General features: G+C 35.2%; 1 protein-coding gene across 1 annotated transcript in view; it reads left to right on the top strand.

Moving 5' to 3' along the window:
- arhgap10 (Rho GTPase activating protein 10) overlaps nt 1-26568 on the top strand; it is a 127745-nt gene that overhangs the window by 90791 nt on the left and 10386 nt on the right. Inside the window, exons 19-21 of the mRNA XM_056457718.1 lie at nt 5879-6017; nt 11673-11832; nt 25743-25847. Coding sequence (XP_056313693.1) covers nt 5879-6017; nt 11673-11832; nt 25743-25847 — 404 coding nt within the window. The remainder of the gene's footprint in view (nt 1-5878; nt 6018-11672; nt 11833-25742; nt 25848-26568) is intronic.

Raw genomic sequence — 26568 nt, 5'->3', positions numbered from 1 at the left:
GAACGACGGCCATTCATTTAAATCTTCATCAGTTTGAGTCATTAACAGTGAACTGGCCAACAGTTTATTTAGGATTATCGATTGATGTCTGTGTTACCAAGACTATGTTAAATAAACAAATCTTACATACCTTATTTTTCACATAAGTGCCGACATGGTTGTTTGTAAATTGATTGTGATTTGGTTATTTTGAATTTTGGCGCTTGATGTTGCACGCATATTGGTATTTCTTTCTATATTGTTTTAATGTATTGGCTTAATTATAAATGCAGTGGTTTGTAGTGCAGACGGCGACACGGTGGCTCAGTGGTAAGCACTCACAGCAAGAAAATTGCTGGTTCAAGTCTCGGCTGGGTCAGTTGGCATTTCTGTATGGAGTTTGCATGTTCTTCCAATGTATTTGCGTGGGTTTCCTCCGGGTGCTTCGGTTTCCCTCACAGTCCAAAGACATGCGGAATAGGTGAATTTAATAAACTAAATCGGCCGTAGTGAATGACTGTGAGCATGAATGAGTGTGTGTGGATGTTTCCCAGTACTGGGTTGTAGCTGGAAGGGCATCCACTGTGTAAAAAATATGCTGGATTAGTTGGTGGTTCATTCCGCTGTGGCGAAGGAAACAGGAAATGAAAGAATGAAGGTACAGTAGTGCAGACACCAGCTGGGTTTCAATCCTAACACCAAGCAAATCTTTTCAAAGTTCACAAAAAAAGAGGAAATAAAAATCTTAAATGGAAATAAGCTGCATTTCCATCAAGCTTTTCAATTTGAATGTCTGTAATATTGGTAACCTTGAAGCCAACAGTAAAGAAGGGCAAGCTTGATGAAGAATCCACTGTAAAAAATGCTGAGTTCCACACAATTCCTTCATTTTAACACAAATTAAGTTAACTTTTTTTTTTAACAAATTCAAGCAGATTGAACATAAAACAAAAAACTGAAGAGATAATTATTCACCGTAAGAATAACAATGTGAGCTAGGTAAATAAACACTGTACGTTTTGATTAAAAGCGAACTTAAACATTCGTTACTTCAAAGTAGTTTAAAATGAATGAAATATAAAGATTTTTTACAATAAAAAGGTGCAGTAGGTGATCTAACCGGTTGGCATAATATGTTTGAAAACACAATCTCTCCCCTGCCGTCCAATGCCACGCCTTGTGAAACACGAACGCGCGCGCCTTAAAGATGACAGTGGACAATCCAGATCATGTCATTCGCCAATCAGAAAACTTTATAGTACTTTATAATACTACAATTCTGAACGAAAAACTGTAATATCTAGCACATTTTCAGTTGTGTAGCAAGCAAAACTTGTCATAATGTGCAATATTTCATGCATACAAGGGGTCTCTGGTCTCACTCTCTCACACTTTGTTCTAAAGCGAATGCTGTATGCTTAGTGGATGGCTGGCGGGGTGCAGGAATTACACTTATTATTATGCCATACTTGCATGTTATTTCAGACCAATTATTCAAAGTAGCTTGGTAAACAATATAGGGACTGCATCACAGGTTGTCATTGTTCAAAAATGAACCAATGTGAATATAAAACCAACTTCAGCTCAGTAAAGCAGGCTAGGCGGAATAGCAATATCTACTTATGTTTTGTTGTTAAACTAAATAAAAATCTACATTATCAAGGCTGTAAAAGGTTCCTTATTAAATTAAAAATAGTCACATCAATCTTTTCCGGGAGATTTCAGTGGCTGAACAACACTTTTGTGCATGCAACCCTTTCGTATAACAACATAATCTACAAAAGCTTTGCATGACTAAAGTTCTTTTAAAACATAACATTACCTGTCTAAAAGAAATACTTTAGCCGTGGTTAGCCACTTTAGCCATGGTGTCATCCTTTCTCCAGCGTGCAAAAGTAACTCCATTATTGATTCAGGGTTTTAAAAAGTTTTGATTCAGCATTTGTTTTTACCGCTGTGACTTTGTCTCGTGTGCACATGTCATGAACGTGACACTATGCGTGTGCATCTGTCTGTGTGAACATGGGTGCACATATGTACAAATCTACATTTGCTGAGAGAGTTTGGACTAATTATCAGAATTATGGGAACTGTCGTCCTGTCAAATTTGAATTGGATGAACATTTTTTAGTCTAATGCCTTACCCACAATATAAAAATCCATATAAACACATTTAGATTATTTACTTTAATCATTACTACTGAATTGTCAAGAGACTTTCAACCAACACAACCATAAATGTTTCTGAAGACAATCACCTACTGCAGCTTTATGGGATTTTTATTTGAAATTTGGTCTTTCCATCACTCATTTTTCATGCTATTCTTCAAAATGTTAATCCACCCAAAAATGTAAATTCTGTTTTTAATTACTCTCATGTGGTTCTAAAACCCCTGAGACCTCTATTGGTTTTCAGAACAAAAATGAAGATGTTTTAGGTGAAATCAGGGCTCCCTCATCCTTTATACACAGCAAGGCTCCTGACCCGAGTGGTTCAATCAGAATATTATGAAGCTACGAGAATACTTTTGTGTGCTAAAAGAAAAATTACCAATTTATTTAATGACTTTTTTATTTAATGATTTAATGATGTTTCTCCTCATCAGTGTCAGTATATTGCGCACGTTCATAAGCACTGTGCCGTTACGTATACCCTTTCAGACGCCTATGCATGACTTTCTTGGTTTGAAACCAAGTGCAGGCACATCCGAGGTGTGCTGTAATTCAGAGGTGCGACACATGAACAAACGCCCTATACTGACACCGAGAGGAAGAAACTGTTGAATAAATTCAGATTGAATAATATTCTGATTGAACCACTGAAGGCATGGGTCTGTTTTGAGGACGTTTTTGGTACCTTTCTGGTCTTTGAAAGAGTCTGGAACCTTGCTCTCTATGAAGCATGAGGGCATTTGCTTAATACTGAAAAATAGAAGCTGTTCTACAGGCAGTTTCTGTGTACACAGTCTGAGAAGGACAAAACAGACAAATTTAGGCAGGCTTAGACAATGCATTAAAAACATTTTTTGTTGTTTTTTCAACCTATTTATTTAAAATGAGCTGAATCAACACAATTCTTGAGGCTTTTTTGGGACTACTAAATTGTTTTATGTTCAATCCACTTAAATTTTTAAAAACAATTAAGTTAACTTAATCAAGTTGTGTTGGGACAACATGAAGGAATTGTCTAAAACCCAGCATTTTTACAGTGTGTGCTTAAATGTATAAATCTGCACACAAATGTGTCCAACTGTCTTAGTGTGTTTATAACTTAGTTACAGATATCTCTTCAATTAAGTAACAGTTTAAAAAATAATCTGTTTTTATCCTTTATAATTGCATGCAGTCTAAAAGTGATGGTGTTAAATTTTAAACAACATAGAAAATGTGAATTCATTTAAATCAGTGATTTTTTTTTTTTTTTTTTTTTTTTTTTTTTTTAATATATTTTTTATTTAGTATTATCATTATTTTTAAAATTTATTGTTAAGATAAAGTCTGATGATATTTGAATATTTAATTTAGTTTTTGTATAGTAGGCTTCAATGTGGCATCTTTAAGAGAACTTATTAATGTAGTGGGAGGTCATGGATTTTACTCTGACTGAGTTTTGCTTGGAGGGGCCCCTTGGACCACCACTGAGTTTGACTGTCCCATTTATTGGGAGACTACAGTGAAAAATTAAAGAATATACACTTCTCTCTTTCAAGCAATGCAAATAAAGTCAAATCAAGGACACATGAATCTCACTTTAAACGATCTTGCTGTATTTTCGCTTGTGTCTAGGCTAAAAAAGTTTCACTTGAACACCAAAAATTACTTGCACTTGCATTCGGTGCCTGCATGAGAGGAAATAACTCTCCATACCAGCAAATAGCTGTAGATTGTCAATAAAACAGGAAATACAAACAGTAAACGATGACGCAGCTTTATTGCTTGCATTACAGATTTTCTTTTTGTTGATTTGATTTTTATTATTATTTTTAATTATGGTGTTGATTCTTGATTACTTAATTTATTGATGTATTGATTGAACTTGTTTGGTCACTAATTTGACAAACGTCTTTATTTACATTTATTTATTGTATTTGTTCTGAAGTAAAATTCTTTTTACTTATTTATTTGTTCATTTGTTTGATTAATTTAAAGCACCATAATTTAGCCACTAAAAACATTGAGCTGTAAAAATAAAGTAATTTGTTGTAGAGGTCTAGAGGGTGTTTTATATTAAAATTAACCTGATAATTTAATTGCATGTAAATTTTGACAGTATTGAGATTTATTTTTGACTTCATGTAAACACAGGATCCACAATCAACCTAAGGCAATTAAGCTTAAAATAGTTTTATATAACCCTAAGTTCTTTAAACCATGTGGTCTGATGGTTAACAATTTTAATCACATTAAACAGTTGTAAATAATGACCACACTTGTTAGCAAATATTCAAAATAATGATATTTACATGTAAACAGAAGCGAATAGGTTTGCTTGTCATGTCAACATGTTCTTGCAATTAAGTCCTTTTTCAAATTTTTGTAAATGATTGTTCAATCTAATTAGTATGTTTAATTAGCATTTCCCAGATGGAACATTTTAAATGTGTCAGTCACTGCTTCATAAACAAAATGTGAACAGAGGGGTGGACATAATTAATTACAAAAATAATATGAGTGATGCAGTATGTAAAAATGCTGAAGAACTTTATTATGACTGGCTTTACTGAAATGTTTTTAAAACATTTTGTTTTGTTTCTAGTCCAAATGTCTACAAATCCTTAAATCGAGAAGCATTTTCTAGTCACGCAAAACTTATTGTCTTGTTTTAAGAAATAATATGCCAAAATTAAGTGAGTTTTTCCTTAAAACAAAGAAAATAATCTGCCAATGGGGTAAGCAAAATAATCTTACATCAAAACGAAGACCAACATTATTTTTCTCACCACATTGGCAGATTATTTACAGCACCCGCCTTGTGTGTAGCCGTGATAATTCTGCATGCTGTTTGTGTTGCTCTGCAATAACACTTCCAAAATACTAGCTGGCAGTAGGTTTTTATGTTCATATACGTCAAGTTTCTTCACGGATGTTTTTTTGTGAACGCTACCTTAATGTTTAAGTAGCTAAAACTCACTCATTCAAAGGCGGGAACTGGCTGACGTCCAACAACTTTAGTCATAATGTAAACACAAAACAAAAGTTTCCATCTGAAGCTCCTTAACTGGTCTCGGCACATGTAAACACTCGCTCCTTTGGGCTCGCGGCTATCAGCACTACACACACTCGTCATGGCTACCCAAGCCGACCAATCACATGTAGTTCGTTGGGACATGTAGTTACATTTTTCGTGAGTTGCGCGTTGGTGTCAGCCACGGTGAATGCTATGCGACCACACAAAAGTCTGCGCCAGACCATATGTGTGTTTAAATAGTCTAAATGAAGTTTTTAGTTTCTGTCCTCTCTGGCTTCCAGTTAATTCCAGTTAATCAGTACAAAACAGCTTGAAAATGCATATAGCTTACATACCGTATTGATGTAATCTGTTGCTTAAATAACACACTTATTAACTCACTGGTTTGTAGTGCAAACAGTATTACCATTAGTTTAAATAAAGTGTAAGCTTAACATTTTATATCAATACAGCTTATTTCCTCTGTGAAAAAATTTGAGGGAAAAGGTGAAAGTATTTTGGTTTTCTCACTGACTTAAAATCATGCAGCATTCGTAATACATTAGTGTATGTACAGTATTGTTATTATTGTTGCTTTTTACCACCCCACTGGCATGCATAGCCACTGTTATTTCTCTGCAGACTCCGAACAAAGTGTTTACTTTGATTTTGTACACGAGCACAATGCATTCAATCTAGCCAACAAATCCCTCTAACTTTTTGTTCTTTCAGATATTCGGGGATGCTCCGAGCGGCTCTCCGTCCTTAGCAACTACTCCCCTCTCTGCACCAACCAGACAGTCCAAGAGGCTGAGCCGACAGACTCGCCCGCTGGCTGTGTACAACCCGCAGGTGCTGGATATACAAACAGGTAGGAGACATTAATCGGCTTTAAGCACAGTGAGCTCTAAGAAATACCACATGGAGATGTAGTTGTTCAATATGTTTGCTGTTAAATGCATAATTGCATAATTTAAGGATTATATTTATGGAAGGGAAAAAGAAAGCTAAGCAAACCCTCAATAGACTGTTATGGGTGTTGCAAGAAAATCACAGAAAATACAGTATTCAGTCTGAGCCAGAAGATAAGATTATGTATAATATATAACTTTTTCTTTAATATTAAAGAGACTTTTAGGCAGTTTGTAGAGGTAAATATTTAGTTGGATCAACCTGGTAGAAAAAGCACACGTTTGCATTTGTTTTTTTCCTAATGGAACACAGTTTTAACACAGCATTTTAAAATGAAAGCTATGTTTCTGAAAACAGGGTGTCTGCAGGGTCTTAACTTTCAAAAAACACATTTTAGGCCTTAAGAAGTCTTAAATCTGCTAAAATATTGTGTTGTAGGTCTTAAATCATTTTAAACAGGTCTTAATTTTCCTATGTCCATGTAAAGCTATATGTAAAGCTATACCCAGTTGGGCCAACACCCACCCAATCACTAACAATATATTTCAATAAAAGCTTTAAGAAATGTTTATTTATTAACTCTATTTACTTATTAATATGGTTTAATTATCTTCCTTGCAAAAACATTTGTTTATAATGTCGTTTAAGGTTTTAAATTGGCCATCAAATATTTGGCATTTTGCCTTGTATAAATCTGAAATGTCATTCATTATGGTCTTAGAAAACATTTCTATCCACACTATGACTATGGATATGTGTATCAGAGACTAGAAGTAAATATAAAATTGTTCTGCAAATATTGTAGCTATACAGTTATTAAACAAAACAAAAAAATGACAACAGCATCCATTAGTAATACCAAGTGTTAAATTGCATTAAGAGAAAAACGTAAAACATTTTTAAAAAATGTTGCCTGTGTTAAGAACAGAACAAGATTCAATTCAATTCACCTTTATTTGTATAGCGCTTATACAATGTAGATTGTGTCAAAGCAGCTTCACATAAAAGGTCATAGTAAATAGTAAATAGGAACAGTGTAATTCAGTTTGTAGTGTTTAAGTTCAGTTCAGTTTAGCTCAGTTCAGTGTGGTTTAATAATCACTACTGAGAGTCCAAATATTGAAGAGCAAATCCAACGATGCGCAGCTCTATAGATCCCGAACCATGCAAGCCAGAGGCGACAGCGGCGAGGGAAAAAAAAAACTTCACTAATGGCGGAAGTGAAGAAAAAAAACCTTGAGAGAAACCAGACTCAGTTGTGACGATCATCAAGATAAATAGAAAATATAACAGAACAGTGCAAAAATTGTATATACAGTTATTAAAATGCAAATTCTAATAGGATTAGTTATAAATAATATATATTTAGCAATAAATTGTGTTGAGAGAAAAACATGTTTAATAACAAATGCTCTAAATGTTTGCTAGTTATCCTAAGAAAACAGCATAACTATGAAAATATGTTTAAACTGTTAATGGTGCATTTAGAGATCTTGGAAATGTTAACGTTAGCCTGATAACACTGAAAGCCTACATCCCACTCTGACATCCAAAGCTCATTATTGTGCATTTCACAATATCACTACAATACATCACGCAACACTCGACAGAGTTAAAGCGTTATGGTACATTTATTTTTAGCTTTATATTTAATTAATTACAATAACAAACTTTAAAAAGGCGACACGGTGACGTGGTGGGTAGCTTTGTCCCCTCACAGCAAGAGAGTCACTGGTTCAAACCTCTGCTGGGTCAGATGGCATTTCTGTGTGGAGTTTGCATGTTCTTCCCATGTTCGTGTGGGTTTTCTCTGGGTGCTAAAGTTTTCCCCAGAATCCAAAGACATGTGGTGCAGGTGAATTGAATAAGCTAAATTGACCATAGTTTATTTACTGGGTACTGGGTACTGGGTTGGCGGTTCATTCCACTGTTGTGACCCCTGATTAATAAGGGACTAAGCGGAAAAGAAAATGAATGAACTTTAAAAAAGAAGGTATAGGTTGATAATGTTTCACTGCCGTTCTCTGTCTAAACTGCTTCCATTGATGTAATCCTTTCATATGGCAGCCAATAGTAATGTTCGGACTGACCGGTTTGATTGGTCAAACTTTTCTTGCTCCTGCATTTCCACAGAATATTAAAATATATATAAATAAATTGTGATGAGACTTTCAACCAGCATAATGAAAATTGCATCACTAATTTCTCCTAAATTGATTCGGAGCGTAACAGCAGATTGCGCTCTAGGTCCATGTTTAGGCATACACTCGAATGCTCACGAGGAAGGTTGTTTGACTGAGTTGTGAAGTTCACAAAATTCATGTAAACAGCTCACTATGCAAACTGTTAGATTTTGATGTATTTGGTTTACCCATTCTTGGGTGGCTCGCCAATGTGTTAGATTACTCAAATTCATAAAAATAGTACGCTGACCAAAGTTTTTACGGGGAGAAGATTTTATTGAAGACAATGAACAGTTCCTCAGCATCAATGTTAACACGTCGTCTTCAAGTAACTTAACCCAAAGTATTGTCTGTGCTTTATAACAAAGGATATGACTATCCCGGTGAATATCCAACTGGTTTGGTTGGGTCACAACTCTTGACTTCCTGTAGGCCATTTGGTTCACACCTTTTCAGATGCAGATACTTGTTTGCATATGAAATAAGCCATGCAATCTATCAAAACACTCTTGTAATTTGCATCCATACTACTTTAGAATTCTGTCTATTTTACAAATATTGGTAAAAGTATGAAAAAATACAGTTCTTATTCCTCTAAATATAGAGGGCGCCCTTATATTGTCACCAAAGGAAACTGCTGGTCATATTTGGTACTGTGGCCAAAAGAAAATCTTACTGAAAACTCATTTTTGAGATATCAACTTCAAATTTGGAACACAATTTGTTTATATATTCAGCTTTGATTTTTCTGTCAATTCTAGGCTAAAACAGGTTTTGTAAAATACTTACAGTTGAAATCAGAATTATTAAACACCTTTTTTTTCCTTTTTAAATATTTCCCAAATGATGTTTAACAGAGCAAGGACATTTTCACAGTATGTCTGATAATATTTTTCTTCTGGAGAAAGTCTAATTTGTTTTATTTTGCCTAGAATAAAAGCAGTTTAAAAAAATAAATATATAAATAAAAATGTAAGGTCAAAATTATTAGCCCCTTTAAGCTATATTTTTTTAGATGGTCCACAGAACAAACCATCGTTATACAATAACTTGCCTAATTACACTAACCTCCCTAGTTACCTAGTTAAGCCTTTAAATGTCACTTTAAGCAGTATAGAAGCGTCTTGAAAAATATATAGTCAAATATTATGTACTGTCATCATGGCAAAGATAGAATAAATTGGTTATTAGAAATGAGTTATTAAAACTAGTATGTTAAGAGATGTGTTGAAAAAATTTTTCTCTCCATTAAACAGAAATCGGGGGGGAAATAAACAGGGGGTTTAATAATTCTGACTTGAACAATAACTGTATGTTATGTAACAAAATAGACATTTATTGTTTTCATAAACATAAAGCCACATAACTTTTGTTAGCTTATTTTGTATGTTGTTTTTTTCTCCCACTTGAGCTACGATCTGACATCGGTCTACTTTAAAATGAGACCAAGCTTAAATCTATTAACCAAAGCATTTTGTTTGTATCATTTAAGTTAAATATGCCATTTTCATGTCTATGTTCAAAAAGATATGGTGGTAAACCTTTCCCAATTTTATTAAGGATACTTTTAGGTTTAAGTGGTATTTATAAGGAATTAGATGCAAGCACAGTACAGTTGTCTGTGAAGCATCTACCGAAACACCAAATTGATTCAAGAGAGAATAGAGATAAGATTTTTCAATATGCACAATCAATTTTTCACCACATCTTTAGTTTTCATAATAGCTTTGCAACCAAATGTTAAATTGGCAATTATTTCATGGAAACAAGGCTTTGTACTACAGTGTCTTATGTAATACATCATCATTTGGTGGAGCAGGGATCTGCGCAAACAGCTCTACATCAATCTATTTAAATTCAGCATGGTCAGTATGCATGCCTGCATGTTGATTTAAGTGTATACTGAGATGTCAATTGAGCAATGGAATGGTATATTGTATACATGGAAAGATGCTCAGATGCAATTACAGATTCACAGCATTTCCAGAAATCTTTGTTCTCAAGGATTAAAAACACAATTGTAGCAAAATTTGTGTTTTTAAAACTAAAACGCACCAGCGTAAACGTAACCTCAGCATGGGTTCATGACTATAAAAGAGTACTGAACACGTGACGCTCTTCTGAAACATGCTGATTACCCATTGTCACTCTGGCCTACAGGATGGGTTTGCTGATCCATATTTAGGTGGACAACTGATGCCTTAGTTGCCCTGGACTGCTTAAAAAGTGTGTCTTTTTGGGTTTGATATACTACCCAACAGGAATTATTTCAGACTAGGATCAATGCAGGATTAGGCTTGGGTTTGAGCAAAGGATTGTTTTATTTTTAGTACAGAGCAAAGCAGATCTATCTCCAGTTTTGGTTAAAGAATTATGAGGATTTTAACGTCTTCATTTGTACATCTGTGCAGGTGTACTTGAACTGCTACTGGCTCTTATTACAAAGTGAATTAGCACATTGCCGCAAGGCTTTCCAAAAACATGTTGTTTCAAGTGTGCTGCAGTTTTTCAGGGTCGGATTGACCACACTTTTCCGCACAGAATAGTAAACACTATTTAGTTATTTGTTTAGTAGAAGTCTCTGTGTGTTTTGGGGTGTTTCTGTAGAAAAGGGATGTGGGCAAAATCAACACATTATGGTGGAAAACTTTACATCTGTGTATTATTGCTGGATTCATGGAAAAACCAAACAGCATCTTCATTATAAATTTCAGCATCAGCATTTTAGGACTGTTCTGCCATTTACTCAACCTTTACTTTTATGATTTTCTTCTCTTGAACACAAAATAAGATATTTAGTAAAATGTATGTGAAACGTACTGTAATTTCTACTTTTTGTTTATTGTACTGTGCTTCTGTGCTTAAATTATAAAAAGTAATAGTTTAAAGACTTCTTAATGAAAATGAACAATACATGATTAAGATACAAGTGAAAATAAATTATTGGAATATCAGAAAGAACTGGCCTGGGACATCTGAATTTTATTTTTTTTTGTTTATTAATTTAGTTATTATTTATTTTATTTTATTATTTTTTTTGATGATGATGAATTTTGAACTGTTTTAAAATATAAGAGCAGTTTTTATATATATAATTATATTAATAAGTATTAGTAGTATTAATAAGTCCAGAAAGGCAATTAAAAATAAGGAAGCATGAGAAAATCTTTTTTTTTTTCTTTTTTTTTTTTCATATTTGAGAAAAAATTATAATTATTATTTTTTTGAATGTGTTCGATATTCAAAACCAACTTGAGGACAGTTAATTTACTATTTACTTTAAATTAGACATCTATGTTTTTGAAGTGGAATATACCAATAATGTGTCATTCATCATGTGAATTGATTTGAACTACATTCCCATTTTTATTTCACATTTCCATTTTCTCTTTTTTTTCCTTCCATGTCATTCTCGCTGCTTGCTGTGACAGTGTCTCCATCCTCTGAGAGTGCAGGCCTGTGTAATGATGAGACATCAGTGGGCAGTAATGAGTCAGTCTCCTCCCAGTCCTCTAATGCCTCTGGAACGCCTCCTGAGAAATCCAAGAATCACCACACTACCATTAGCACATCCCTGCAAGAAAGCACTGGGTATGTAGTAAACACTCGCTTCTCTCACGAAAAAATAAAAAAGTAATTAAAAAAATATATCAAATTAATATAGTTTATATTTAAAACTAAATAAAGATTTTTATATATAAATAATAAAATGAGTAAAATATCTGTCTTTGCTTTTTAGCTTAAGATTTAAAGCATAATACAATACAGCTATATATATATATTTTTTTTTTATTATTATTTTATTATTATTTTTTATTATTATTAAAATGTGTTATTTATATTTTAACTCATTCACAATAACTGGCTTGTATCAAATTTTTATGTAAACCTAATTTAGAATGCAGTTTTTTTTATGGTTTTGCCATGTAAATGTCAGTGTCTCATGTGAGTTTGTTTAACAGTCATTGCAATTGTGTTAACTGGATTGAAGCCGGCATTAATTATTAATTAGATGATGTATTGGCAACTTGAAATAAGTTGGTTAAATAAGAAAGAAAGAAAGAAAGAAAGAAAGAAAGAAAGAAAGAAAGAAAGAAAGAAAGAAAGAAAGAAAGAAAGAAAGAAATGCACGTCCATCCATCCAACCAAACAACATTGATTAAAAAAGATATATTGTATGTAGATCTTGATATCACTAAAATTAACACTGCTAAGGGGGAAAAATAATAATGTATTGTACTTTTTTAGCAATTTAAAATAATTTTATTTCATATCAGAAACTATACTACTTATATAGCCTGGTCAACCCTTCAGCTCTACCTCATTCACTTCCAGAGTTTGTTTGTGTGTGTGTTTTCTCTCGTATTTTATTCTGAGCTCAAGCCTTTGCTTGTCAGCTTGAGTTAGTTCTTGGGCTGAGAGTTTCATCCAGTGCCAGGGTTGTTTGCCAGAGGTTTTGCCTCTGGTTTTTCAGCTCTTTCACAGCCCTTCAGATGCTGTGTGTTTGTTTGGGGCTTCTTGCATTGAATCCTAATAGATGCCTGCCACATTGTGCAGACTCACCTGGAAATAAACTTCATTCATCCCCACATCTGTTCGCCATTTTTTTCCAATTTGTTCTCACTTATTTAACCAAACCGCAACCTCCATTTGTCCCGCAACTACTTGATCTCTCAATTAACCGCTGATGTGGCCACATTCCCTCATTTCTCCATACATTAGTTTTTGAGCGCATGCTGCTCTCTCTTCTTGGCCTGCGGTCTTGTGCGCAGACGGAGCTGGTCTTATGTAACCCTCTGCCTCTCTCCCTGCCGTTTCCCACTCTCTGCCATCAGAGGAAGCGGCTCCCTGTGCGCCTGTAAATCCTGCCTGCTGTTTGTCCGAGGGACAGGTGGCCGCGGCCCTATCCCGTAAACACTATTGACACAGAGAGATGTTCGCCTTGTTTACCCTTCTAGTGGGCGCTGTCGCTCGCGGAGCTCCTCTTGTCCATATGTCAAGAGGTTGTCACCTGTTATCCTGTAAATCTTTCAGCCCCTGGCCTTGGAGAAGAGCACAGCTTATAGTGATGCTGTATTAGTGATCTACGCTGTAAAAAAAGTCAAAGGTAAAAATCCTGCAGTAAGGTTTCTTATCACCACATGTGTAACAAAGCTTGTTGTGTAGATTTTTGCATTTTAAAACATTTGTGATTATCTTTTAAATGAATGAAATATGGTAATTTACTGTGGTATTGAAATAATAATTTTGTATATCTAAATTACCTTTTAAATTGCAGCAACCACAGCTGCCTTTTTGCCATACATTTAACAGATTTATTTTTTACAGTCTAGGCAAGTTAAATGTTCAGTGTTAATTTTATTTATAAAGCACATGTTAATGGAATAAAGTTAAACACAGTTCTGTACAGAAACAATACAAAATAAAAATAACAATAAATAGAAAATTGAAAATGAAAGGGAAAATAGCCTAAAAATAAAATTTCATTTTTACTCAAAAAGCTAACAGCACATGCACCACAAATCAAACCTCAGACTCAACAATTAATAAAAATCTGTTAGATCATTAAAAACGCACCCATGTAAGGTCAAATGCTACTGTAAAATAGTATGTTTTAACTATTTAAACTCTCTGAGGATGGAGCATTGGCTGATATATATAGAGGCAGATCATTCCACAGCCTAGGAAATATGCTGCAATAGAACAATCTCTCTCTCTCTCTCTTTTTTTTTTGTAAGTATGTTCAAGGGACTACTGGTAGATTCAGTGTTTCAGAACGTAAGTGTAACAATCTTTTAGAATTCTTCACTTGGTTGAATCAGATCTGCTATATATGATGGAGCTTTAAGATTTAAGGCTTTTAAAAAAATCAGTAAAATCTTAAACTTGATCTTATAGGAGCCCCGTAGATGTGCTGTTCTGAAAAGGAGCCGTGTTATGCCTCTTTCCACTGAGTGGTGTAGTACGGTATGGTACGATTCGGTACGGGTCACCGTTATCAGGGTTGTGTTTCCACTGCCAAAGGGTACCAATGGCACCCTGTTGGTAGGTGTGGTCTATGACAGAAGGTTGCATTCGACGTCATTCTCGCTCAAGGAAATGTCAAAGTAAAGCTATACGGGTCATTTACATGTCATACGAGAAGCACTTCTCATAGAACAGAAGCTTTATGCACATGATCATTACTAACCTTTCTATCAACATTATTTGATAACTATAATAGCCTACTGTAACGAAATGTTACCGATTACAGAAAAACTACACACAACATACATTTAGTCCTTATTTGGGTTCAAAAACAACAGACACATACAGTCACTCATCTGTATCTTATTCTTCACCAGCACATGTAACCTCTTGTTAGAAACTATTTCCATCATTCCAAGTTCATAATAGTCCAAAAGGTGACGATAACAGGTAAACATTTGATCACATTTTAGGTTGCTGAAAGAATCATTTGTTGTTTTTTCGGGCTTCCTTTTAGTTTTTCACGCTTCACTCCTGCGTTTCTCCGTTTCTGAAAGGATGTCAGAAGCACTTTAATAATCACGCGCACGTTATTATGATCAGCTCAAGAAGTTTGTTATTTCAAATATAGACAAGCAACGAGCAACCGCAGCTCTCTAGAGAAAGTGAAACTACTTGTACTTTTAGATGCCCTCGTAAACAACAACGGCACACATTGTAGATTCTGCTCTTTTTCTTGACTTTGTGGCTGTTCATCAAGATGATGACAAGGTTTGTTTGAGCTTTGGTCGACCATGGATTGTTATTGTGTGTATATATTATTTCAGTGTAATGTCTCGGCTGTGTTTTTAAAAATGGCGCTTCCTTTGGTTTCACTTCCCTGGCTTGATTACACACTAGTGACGTATCTCTGTAAACCAATAGCAATCAGTTGTGCTTCTAGCTCCGCCTTTTGGTACCTTTTGATAGTGGAAACGGCCATAAAAGTGTACCGTATCGTTCCACTCAGTGGAAAGGGCCATTAAGGCACATTGTTGACGTGTTGCTATTTTGAGGCAACTAAAATATATATTTGTTATTTAAAGTGTGACTGGTGCTTTTGGTATCGTAATAAATGTCACATAAAATGGCATTTAAACTCACACTGCTAACATTTAAAACAAAATAAAGCGTATAATCAGCAACTGAGATGATCATTGTCATTGTAGTTTATGCTGTTGTTCAGCCATGATGATGCAGAAATAAAAACAATTAATAAAATATAAACTTTCCATGGCGCTGTCACAGATGTTTAGGACAAAAACTATTTTTACCATGGAAAAGATGAGGTTTTTACTTTACACCACTACGTTGCATGTAGTCGGAACATGGTGTAATGCTGCAAAGCTACTTTCTTTTAAAGCATTCAACTGTACAAAGTGGCATAAATCTAAACCCCACTTTGCTTAAGTGTTGTGCAAAACTACATCTAAATATCTATAATGTAGTTTGTCATGCTTTCTTAACTGTTGTTTTCTCAATTGATGTAAATTTATTAATGTTTCTGTTATTGGGAGGAAAATGCACATTTACATAGTCATCTAAATGCCGCTAAAAGTAAACTTTTCATCATATATTTCAAACTTCTTTTAACCTACATATGCATAACAGAATAATTGGACTTTACTGTGAAGTTGAATTTGTTTTGACAACATTTTGTGTACAGTAACATTTAAGAAACTAGAGAGCCCAATTCTGTATCTGTTCTGCAAGCAACCAGTGCTCAAACAGGTCCAGTCTGACTGACGGCATCGTGATCTTCTTTGCTGTATACTGCACATTTAATGATGTTTTTTTTAATTATTTTCAAACATGCCATACTTCTTATATTGTCATTCATCCATATTTCATGTAATCAGACTTTTTCACTTAAAGCTGTTAGATATACAGCAGACTAATGAGCCTGATATAAAGTAAAATCTGAACTGAATTGTTACAGTATATTGTCAAAATCAAAACTATTATTACTTTAGCATACAGCAGTCTTCTATATTTCTGCTTTCATTTTCTTTGATTTTAAAGTTTGCTTCTGCTCAAATGGTGGTCAACCATAGACTTAAATTTAAGTCTTAAACTGAACTTAAACTGAAATTAAATCAAATTGACTTAAAACCGTTTACCTGACTCTCATAAGTCATACATTAGGAGTTTGCTTTGCCAGGCCGTGCAGTTACGTGAGACACAGGTTGCTGTTTAATATAGACAGCTCATTAAAATTACATGCATGCCATCTGTATCATCCTGGAAATGATGGATTAAAACTTTAATCAAATTGAGTATAATTCAGTCATAATTATAATTGCAGTTTTGGGGGGATTTTAATTTTGCAATTATGTTGTGGTGAAATTATGAATTATGCAAGATCAACAAGCAAAACTTAAATGAGCTTTGTTAATCAGCCAGTCAGTGTTTTCTTTTAAGTCCTTTATTGCCTCTTTCAAATAGCATACTTATTTAAGAATCATAAAATTAGACGTAGACTGCTATTCGATTCTAAGTGCTATTTTTAATAGCTCTAAATGAGCATGATTTCCTCGGTTTGGCTTAGTTGTAATTGTGGAAGCATTATTTTGGGGCAAAACCATTTTCCTGCAGTTCTGGTGGTTGCCCAGGCAACCATATTGGATTTTATTTATCTTTTTTCCCGACTTCCTTCAGACTTTGATGATAAGAGTGTGTAAACATATATTTTTCTCTTTTTTTCCCTTCTTAAGTGACTCTTGTTACCCTGGTGACATCTGATGTTTGATGTTAAACATTAGCATGACCTTGATTTGAAATAATGTGTAAGAGTGAGTGTTATGTATGGATCAGTGTGTGTGTGTTTTATTAGGCTGGACTCAGTGTGTGTGTGTGTGTGTGAGAGGGAGAGGTTAATGAGTGGATTTGCTGCACTGCAGCGTTGCTGTAGTCTCATGCTGATGTGCAGCAGCTGAGGACTCAGAGACCCACTGCAGAGTCATAAATCACTGTATCTTTCTCCCTCTATACATACTGTACATGTATATATATTTCTTTCTTTTCCTCTGTCTCTCCTGCTGGACTTCACTTCTCCTCATTTGCCCCTGTGCTGCCACTATTCCTGCTTCTGTGAGTCCTTGACACTCCTCACCTTCAAGCACACACATTTCTCTTCCATATTCTCTTGAGTTTTCCAAACCACTCTTACTCAAAAGTAATTAAGAGTATGGCTTTGTTTTAACTGCTAGCTGTGCTGGTGTATTCTGGATTTTAGTAAAGCTCTAATGGGTATTTAAGGCCATAATGTATAATATAGGTAATTACGTTTTTTTTAAGCGCTTATGTGTGTATATAAACACACTTAAAGAATGATTTTTTTATATATTTAGGTGTATACAGACACTCATTTATTAAAAAATAAGGTGTTCAGCTCATTATTTCAATAGCTATAACTATAACGAGTGCCTTAGTGCCCCACCAGTGACGATATACAGCCATACCGCACTGCTACGAGTGTAATATTGTTCATACAATAGTTTGATGGCATAATTGTGTAAAAATTGTTGCTAATTTCCAAACATCACTTTAGAACTAACTTTAGTATTTGAATGATTCTCTAGCGTAATGTCGAAAACGATTACAAAACAGGTGCATTTGCTGACATTTTAATATTATAAGCTGGGCCAGATGGAATCTGCGGATGTTTTTTGGTAAAAATCTGCGGATTTCTGCGGAATTATTTTGGGAGTATCATAACTAAAACCCTAATATATGAAATAACAAGTAATACCTTTTTTACTTTTATTTAAAGTTTAGATTGCAAATCCAATTAGACTCACTTCATTTGGTAAACAAAGCAAGTCTCTCATATAATATATCTACTAAAAGACAGAACAATATTACTTTACAAACTATATTGTATATAAATCAGATGAACATTTTCATATTAGTCAATAATATTAGTGAAATTAATTAAAAAACGTATTAAATATAGATTTACACACATTTACTCAAGTAGATAAACAGAATTAATGATGGGCTAAAAATCTGCAGAAATCTGCAGAAAGTATGCGGAATTCTGCGCGTGCAGATTCCGTGTGGGCCTAATTATAAGGCTGAACTGCATGAAATGGCACTGCTACGAGTGTGATATTGCATTTATACAACAATTTGACGGCATAATCGTGTATATAAAAAAGAATATCAAACATGGAGAGTCTCAAAAATCCTTTTGTATGAGGAACTACTTTCTTCCACCATTCATTTACATCTGCAGCCACTTCACCAATGTCACTTCAGAGATGATACTTTTAGAGAGTATTTGAATGATTCTCTAGCGTAATATCTAAAGTGATGACGACAGGTGATTTTGCTGACATTTTAAGATTATAAGGCTGAACGGCATGAAGTGCCATCAGTCTAGAGACATTTCCCAGTATTTATCTGTTGCGATGACAATAAATACACAATAATTTACAGATGGCCAACCAAAAAGTAACTCGGGTTATACAAAGAGTGGCCTACACAAAATACATACATTCCTGATTTGTGAGTCCCATCTTACACTCAATACACTACAGGTAAATGGTATAAATACAGCACTACAACATACAAAAGAGAGTGACCGACTTTGAATATAACTCACCAATTTTATACATTTTTAATCAGCTGTAGTTTGTAGTTTTACGCAGATTTTTTTCTCTTCTAAGGGCTTATGCGGTCTCTGTCACTATCTTGTGGATTGACAACATCAACCGTCTTTGCTCTGCTCAAGGATGCCCACGCGCTGTATGATAAATATTTAATACAAGCACTCTCCTTATAAATAAACTGCATAGTTGCAATCTAAACTACTACATTCTTGTCTAAAAAAGCCTCAAAAGTACATTATGTTGTCTAACAGCTGCAGTATTTGTCAAACTGCAGTCCTCTGCTTGCCACTCGTGTGGGCGAAGTAATACACAAGAGTGAAGAGGCTGTGCTAGGTCTGATATTGCAGAATATAACACGGCTATCAACCAATAAGATTTGAGAACCAGACAGAACTGTTGTATAATGCTATTTATATATAGTTGTATATTTATATTTAGTTTAGTATGTTTCTACAAAGTACAATAGTATATTACAAAAACTTTTCTTCACAATGAAATTCTAACACGGACACTGCAGTAATGGCTACTGAAATTTTTACTTTGCTATTACAGGAATAAACGAAACTTTAAAAATCTATTTAAACAGAAAGCAGATGTTTTCAATGGTAAGGACATACCAAATTATTATTGTTTCTAATGCATTTTACACCTTCAAAAATATTAAAATGGTGCATATATAGTTTAGACTTAGCACAGTTTATCACCACAAAACCTGAATATTGTATTTTGCATAGTTTTGTCTGACGTTTTAAGAAAGTTGATTAAGATCTCTGTTACAGAACTGCATAGAAATTCAAGGAAAAATACCTTAAAGCTGTGTTGGCCTGCACATACTTACATAATAGCATCTACTGTATACACACACAACAGATAAAGCATTATGTTTAATGTATATGAAAACAGTACCTACCTATTGATCAGTGTGTCTGAAGCATGGTTTGTTTGTGCTTCACTAATCACAAACTGTATTCCACACAGCCCAATGCTCTTGCTCTTCAGAAACAGCAACTCTTCAGCTCGTTTTAGAGTGAAACAGACACTGGAATTACAGTAAAACCAGAAACTGGCTGCAGGTCACCGTTATCTCTGCCATCTCTGATGTAACCAGCCTGGCTCTCTTTACATTAGCACAGTTTTGGACTGATTGTTTGAATGCATATTTGATGGAAAACTTTCCTATAGTTTAGAGGATTAAAAGTATCTGATTACAAATAAAGAAGTGAAATGGCTGTAAGGAGTTATTGGTAGTTTCTGCCTATTAAGATTGCAGGTGTTTGTACCATTGTAGAGGCTCACTGTGATGAACCTTGACTACTAATATCCTCAAAATTACATTTAAGATGTTGTGCCGAATTGGTATTGGTGCTTGATCTAATCATTTCTACATTTAATGGCACAATTTAGCAGTTTTCAGGAATGCTAGTTGTGTTAAATTTTGTCTATCGATTAAAATGTTTTAATTAATGTTGTATGTAAGTTTTTGGTTCTTCTGAAGCATAAAAATACCATAATATATTTGTAGATATTTAAGAAACATGCTAAGTGAACATTCTTGTTTGTTTCAAAAGCAATGGTCGTTTTTTTTTGGTAATTTTAACCTGCCCAATGTCAGTTTAGCCAATTATATTTCAGCACGCCGGGTTGCCTTTGTGGAAAACCATGTATTTCATTCATTCATTCATGCATTCATTCATTCATTCATTCATTCATTCAGGAAGACTCTAAAAGCATGTATCTGTGACTGAAATGCGACCTCCAGTGGACAGTAGCAGACTCCAATATGAGACGCAGTTCCATATGAGGTTATTAATTAGCAAATAATATAAATATTATGAATATAAGCATTAGGTGAACAGGTTACATTGTAATCCAGTGTCTTAACAACGCGCTTCATGACGAGATTTGCAGTGATAAGCAATTTGGCTGTTTGCATCAGACAAAACACGACAGAAATTTAAATGCAGCCATTCAGAAGCACAGAATATGCACTCACTCACGAAATGGTAAGGTTTGTAATCTGTTTAATACATATTAAACCTCTTTAACATTATTAAATGTACATGCTGAGTCATGTGTGTTTAGTTCTAAAGTTAAATTTCAAGCGGTTTATCTTATTTTCAAGATCTGATGTGAACTATCTGCTGCTGCTACTTTCAGTATATGACAATAAATGCCATGTAAAATAGCGTTCAAACTCACATTGTTAGCATTTAACACTGAATGAAGCACATGAGGTTTACCTGAGGTGATCATTGTCATATTTTTCTGTTGTTCACCTGTGAGAAATAGAAGACGTTTCTAATATATCAATTCGAGGCCTTGGTTAGGACAAAAACTCATTTTAAAATGGAGAATATTCAATATGTATTGTGTGCTGTTGCTTTTATTTAGAACACTGTTTAAATCACTTGCTCCTGTCCTTGATCTAGCAACCTGCGCTTACGTTTGTTTTGATCTAGGAGTGCAATACCTAGTTCAACCACTGGGCGTCAAACTTACAGACTGCACCTTTAATCATAATCATGGTCTCAAATTAATCTATATTAATTGCAAATTTAATATGCAGTGTTGAAATGAAGAAATGACAATCTAGTGTAAGAAAACAGATCCTCTAGTTTTATCGTATTATTTTTGATCATTTAAAATTTTTAACTAACCATCAGTTAGCTTTACTTTTACACTAAGGTAGTTTTGGTTACTTACTGATGTCCAGTGGTCTCTAGTAAGTGCCATGGAAACCTTTTGCAAACTGACCCACTTTATTTATTTATTTTTGTTGTTTGTTTGTTTGTTTGTTTGTTTGTTTGTTTAGTTTTTTAGTTTTTCTATCAATAGTTTCTCAATAGTGACTGTATGGAAAGTTGATGGGTCTGCTGTCTGTGAATATCCATATAGTGATGGAATGAGTTCACTTTTTAGTTGAATTTTTTATTTTTTTTGACAGGCTTGCTCTGCTGCACTAATTCAGTCCTTTGACAAGCACACATCATGTTTTGATACATCATGTATTATCATGTTATTAGGGGTGTGATGAGATGCTTTCTCTATGAGACAAGACACAAGATTGGGTTCACAAGAACGAGACAAGATTTTTACAGTATTTTTAAGAAATTATGAAATGTATGAAAGGAAATGGTCTTTGTGACAGTGACACGCAACACTGAGGCAGACTGGGTTGCCAGGTGTGTGCAAAGTACTTGATTTGTGCTTGCAAGATGCTGGGTTCAAACCTTGGTATGTAGTTAATTTGCTTTAAACTTATTATTATTAATTGTTATATTAACGTGTTTAACCTTTCTGATTAATCACATGTATTAACACGTTAACTAGAGATTCATGAAATATATTGGCAGCTATATTGATATCACCTGATAAATTTTTACCATCATCATTAATTGTTAATATGATTACTATTCATCCGATAACAAATAAGGTTGATTTCGGTTAAATGTATTATTTCTGCTGGTTGAAAGACTTTTTGGTGCTTGGTGCTTTTTGCTGCTTGCTGCTGGCCAGCAGGGTTTTTATCATCACCTATGTGACATCACATAAAACTGATGAGCGCCTTACAAGAGCTAATGGTGCTATACTAGAGAGAAGATAAGATGTCAGTGGTGTGGGAGTTTTTGGTTGTGAAAAAAAAGAGGACACCAGACTTGCAAGAGAAACTGGCTTATGTGTGAGAAAACTGAAATCTTTCTCTTCATTAAAAAAACAAAACATCCCACTCTAACATCTACAGCGGAAGTAGCCAGACAGTCCTGTGACATTTCAAGTTGGCCTTTCTGGTAAGAAAGTTGGCCATACAAATGTATTGTTAATTAATGAAGTTCAGAGATCAGTTCAAACTTTCAATATATTTTTTGAATGATATATATTTTTATAACAATAAAAAAAAGCTGTTCACTGTATGTTTTTTTTTTTTTTTAAACAAAAATCCAAATCTAAAGAGTTTAAAAAAATCATATTTCTATTTTTCAGCATATATATCGGCTATCAACCTCCAAATCTAAAGAGTTATATATAACAAAAAAAAAAGTCATTTATATTTATCGGCCTATATATCGGCTATCAACCTCCAAATCTAAAGAGTTATATATATAAAAAAAGTCATTTATATTCATCGGCCTGTATATCGGCTGTCAACCTCCAAATCTAAAGAGTTATATATATAAAAAAAGTCATTTATATTCATCGGCCTGTATATCGGCTGTCAACCTCCAAATCTAAAGAGTTATATATATAAAAAAAGTCATTTATATTCATCGGCCTGTATATCGGCTGTCAACCTCCAAATCTAAAGAGTTATATATATAAAAAAAGTCATTTATATTCATCGGCCTGTATATCGGCTGTCAACCTCCAAATCTAAAGAATTATAAAAAATCATATTTATATTTATTGGCCATCAACGCCCAATTCTAAAGAGTAATAAAAAATAAAATGACTGTCCTATTAAAAACCAATTCTCATACATTTTTGACTACAACTAGACCTTGTTTAGAAAATTAAATGTGGTTTCACAACTAACTGTACAAATTAAATTCATACTTTTACCTAATATGATACAATGTTTTCATGTCCTGATTAATACATAATATTATTGTTTTTAGTCATTTGAATAAGTATGTTTATTTAAACCGTATTTAGTTAAAGGTAAACACTAAAGCTTTTTTGACAACATCATTATTTCATGCTTGCTTGATTCTGCTTTTGGCTGTTGCTGATCTGAATTGCGCATTTGCGTTATTTGCAGTTTCTAAATCCTTTAGATTAGATTAGATTAGATTAGATTCAACTTTATTGTCATTACACATGTACAAGTACAAGGCAACGAAATGCAGTTTAGGTCTAACCAGCAGTGCAATAGCAGCAAGTGCAGGATATAGGTATAAGTTATAAAGTGCAGTTATAGAAAAACTATGGTAATATTTACAGATGGATGTACTATCAACATTATATACAGGTTGTATTAGCTATGAACAGATTTACAATAAATGAATATATGTACAGGATGCTATTAATAGCAGAAGTGTGCAGATAGATAAACATAATTACAAATGTCCATGTGCAGTGGGTATGTCCAGTTCAGATAAATGAATCAGTGCAATGAATATGTGCAAACTTTAAATGTGCAAATGTTAAATAGTGCAGTGATTGTGAGGAGTATAAGTTAGAGGAGTGTGGGGGGTGTATTGGAGGGGCAAAAGAGTCAGTGAGGGGCAGAGTTCAAAAGGAAGACAGCTCTGGGGAAAAAGCTGTTCCTCAGTCTGCTGGTTTTTGTCCGGGGGAGCCTGAAGCGCCTGCCGGAAGGCAGGAGAGAAAACAGTCTGTGAGCAGGGTGAGAGGTGTCCTTAAGAATACTGCGTGCTCGGCGCAGACAGTGTTTCTTCTGGATGTCCTCTATGGCTGGCAGTGTAGTCCCTGTGATGCGTTGGGCAGTTTTCACCACCCGCTGCAGTGCCTTACGCTCAGCAACAGAGCAGCTTCCATACCAGACTGTGACGCAGTTGGTCAGGATGCTTTCTATTGTGCATCGGTAGAAGTTCACCAAGACGGCTGATGAAAGCTGGTTCTTCTTAAGTTGTCTCAAGAAGAATAGGCGCTGGTGAGCCTTCTTGACCAGGCTGGAGGTGTTGGTGGTCCAGGAAAGGTCCTTAGAGATGTGGGTACCCAGGAACTTGAAGGATGAGACAGGCTCCACGGCCATCCCGTTAATGTGGATGGGATCATGCGAGCCTGTTCGTCCCTTCCTGAAGTCCACAATGAGCTCCTTGGTCTTGCTGGTGTTAAGGAGCAGATTATTGTCAGTGCACCAAGTGGCTAGATGCTGTATCTCCTCTCTGTAGGCAGTCTCATCATTATTGCTGATTAGACCAATAACTGTGGTGTCATCTGCAAATTTGATGATGGTGTTGGATCTGTTCACAGGCCTACAGTCTATGGTAAAAAGGGAGTAGAGGAAGGGGCTCAGCACGCAGCCCTGTGGTACACCAGTGTTGAGTGTGACGGTGGTGGAGCAGATGTGGCCTGATCTAACATTCTGAGGTCTGTTAGTCAGAAAGTCCATAACCCAGTTGCAGAGAGACGCGTTGATATCCAGGTCTCTGAGTTTGATCAGTAGCTTAGAGGGTATGACAGTGTTGAATGCTGAGCTGAAGTCAACAAACAGCATTCGTGCATAAGTGTTTTTATTGTCCAGGTGTGTGAGGACAGAGTGCAGTGCTATGGAGACGGCATCTTCTGTGCTCCTGTTGCCACGGTAGGCAAACTGATGTGGGTCCATTGTGGATGGCAGAGAGTCTTTCAGATGTGCCAGGACCAACCGCTCGAAGCACTTCATGATGATGGGTGTGAGTGCTACAGGGCGGTAGTCATTCAGGCATGTTGGGCTGGAGTGTTTCGGCACTGGCACAATAGAGGTGGTTTTAAAGCTTGTTGGCACAGTTGCTAGGTTAAGCGACAGGTTGAAAATGTCTGTGAATACCCCAGCGAGCTGTTCTGCACATGCTTTGAGATTCTTGAATTGTTCTTCAGACAATGGGTGGTTTTCCTCATAATCTTCACATCTGTCTGAGTACCACAGCCTCTCTAAGAGGAATAATGATGTGGTTGTATGTGTGCAATGCTTCAGAGTGTGTGTTTGTTTGTTTGTTTGTTTTTTTGTCATCTATACTGTATGTCTCTCATGTCTTTTTATTTGCATTAAAATGTTTTACCTTTTCTAATATCCTAAAATCAATTGTAAAATGTAGCAAAATTGTATAAGTCCAAGCATGGGTCACTATCTGAGTTGAATTTTTTCCCTCTTACTGACAGCATTTCTAGACTAGCCATTTTCTACACTTCATGAATTTATGTATCTCTTTTTTTGTTGAACAGGATATGCACTGCAACAGCGTCATGGATGAATTCTGCCTCCCCTGCTTCACTTACACCGGTGAAACATGGATCAGTCAGAACTGAGAAGAATAAACCCGAGGAAAGGTGCGGTGTAAAGTCTTTCCCCTGCATTATATTCTCATCTACACCTCCTTTCTCATAGAATGTAATTAATTTGTTCCAATCTGCTGCTTTAAGCGTCAGGTTGGCTGGTTTTGGCTCAACCTTTCCTCACACGCACTCTCTCTCACTGTCTCATTGATTCTTTCACTCACACTCCAAGTCTCACTTAAGCTCTCAGCCTCAGGCTATTAACTCAATCACACATGCATTCACTCTCTCGCAAAGTCTTCATCTGTCATTGTTTAGCCTCCGACTCGCACACTTACCAACTTTTCCTTACCTCCTACATGCCGCCACAACTCTGCGCGCTCTCTCTCTCTCTCTCTCCCTCTCTCTGTCATCTCTGCTTTCTCAGCTCTATTTCCGATTCTACACCTGTACACGCACACACTCACGGGCACAAACAGGATTTTTTTCCTCCTCACTTTCCAAGCAGGGGCCATTGCAATGATCTATGGTTCCGATCCAGACACAAAGATGCATTAACTTTCCATCCTATAAAATGAGTGATGCCCAGTGGCAGGTGATCAGACTCATTCTATTTAAAGTCTTTTAATCTGTTAAAAAGCTGTTGGCAGAAAACGACTGACCTTCAGAAGTCAAGTCTTTCTTATGTTGCAGTTTTAAAGGGCACGTTGCCTTTAGAGCTGCTGCAGTAACTTTCTGGATTTCGAGTGCTGGTCTGAATTCTCTATTAACTTTG

The sequence above is a fragment of the Danio aesculapii genome, chromosome 1 (assembly GCF_903798145.1).
Source record: "Danio aesculapii chromosome 1, fDanAes4.1, whole genome shotgun sequence".
NCBI classification, from domain to species: domain Eukaryota; kingdom Metazoa; phylum Chordata; class Actinopteri; order Cypriniformes; family Danionidae; genus Danio; species Danio aesculapii.
This window is presented reverse-complemented; position numbering and strand designations above follow the sequence as displayed.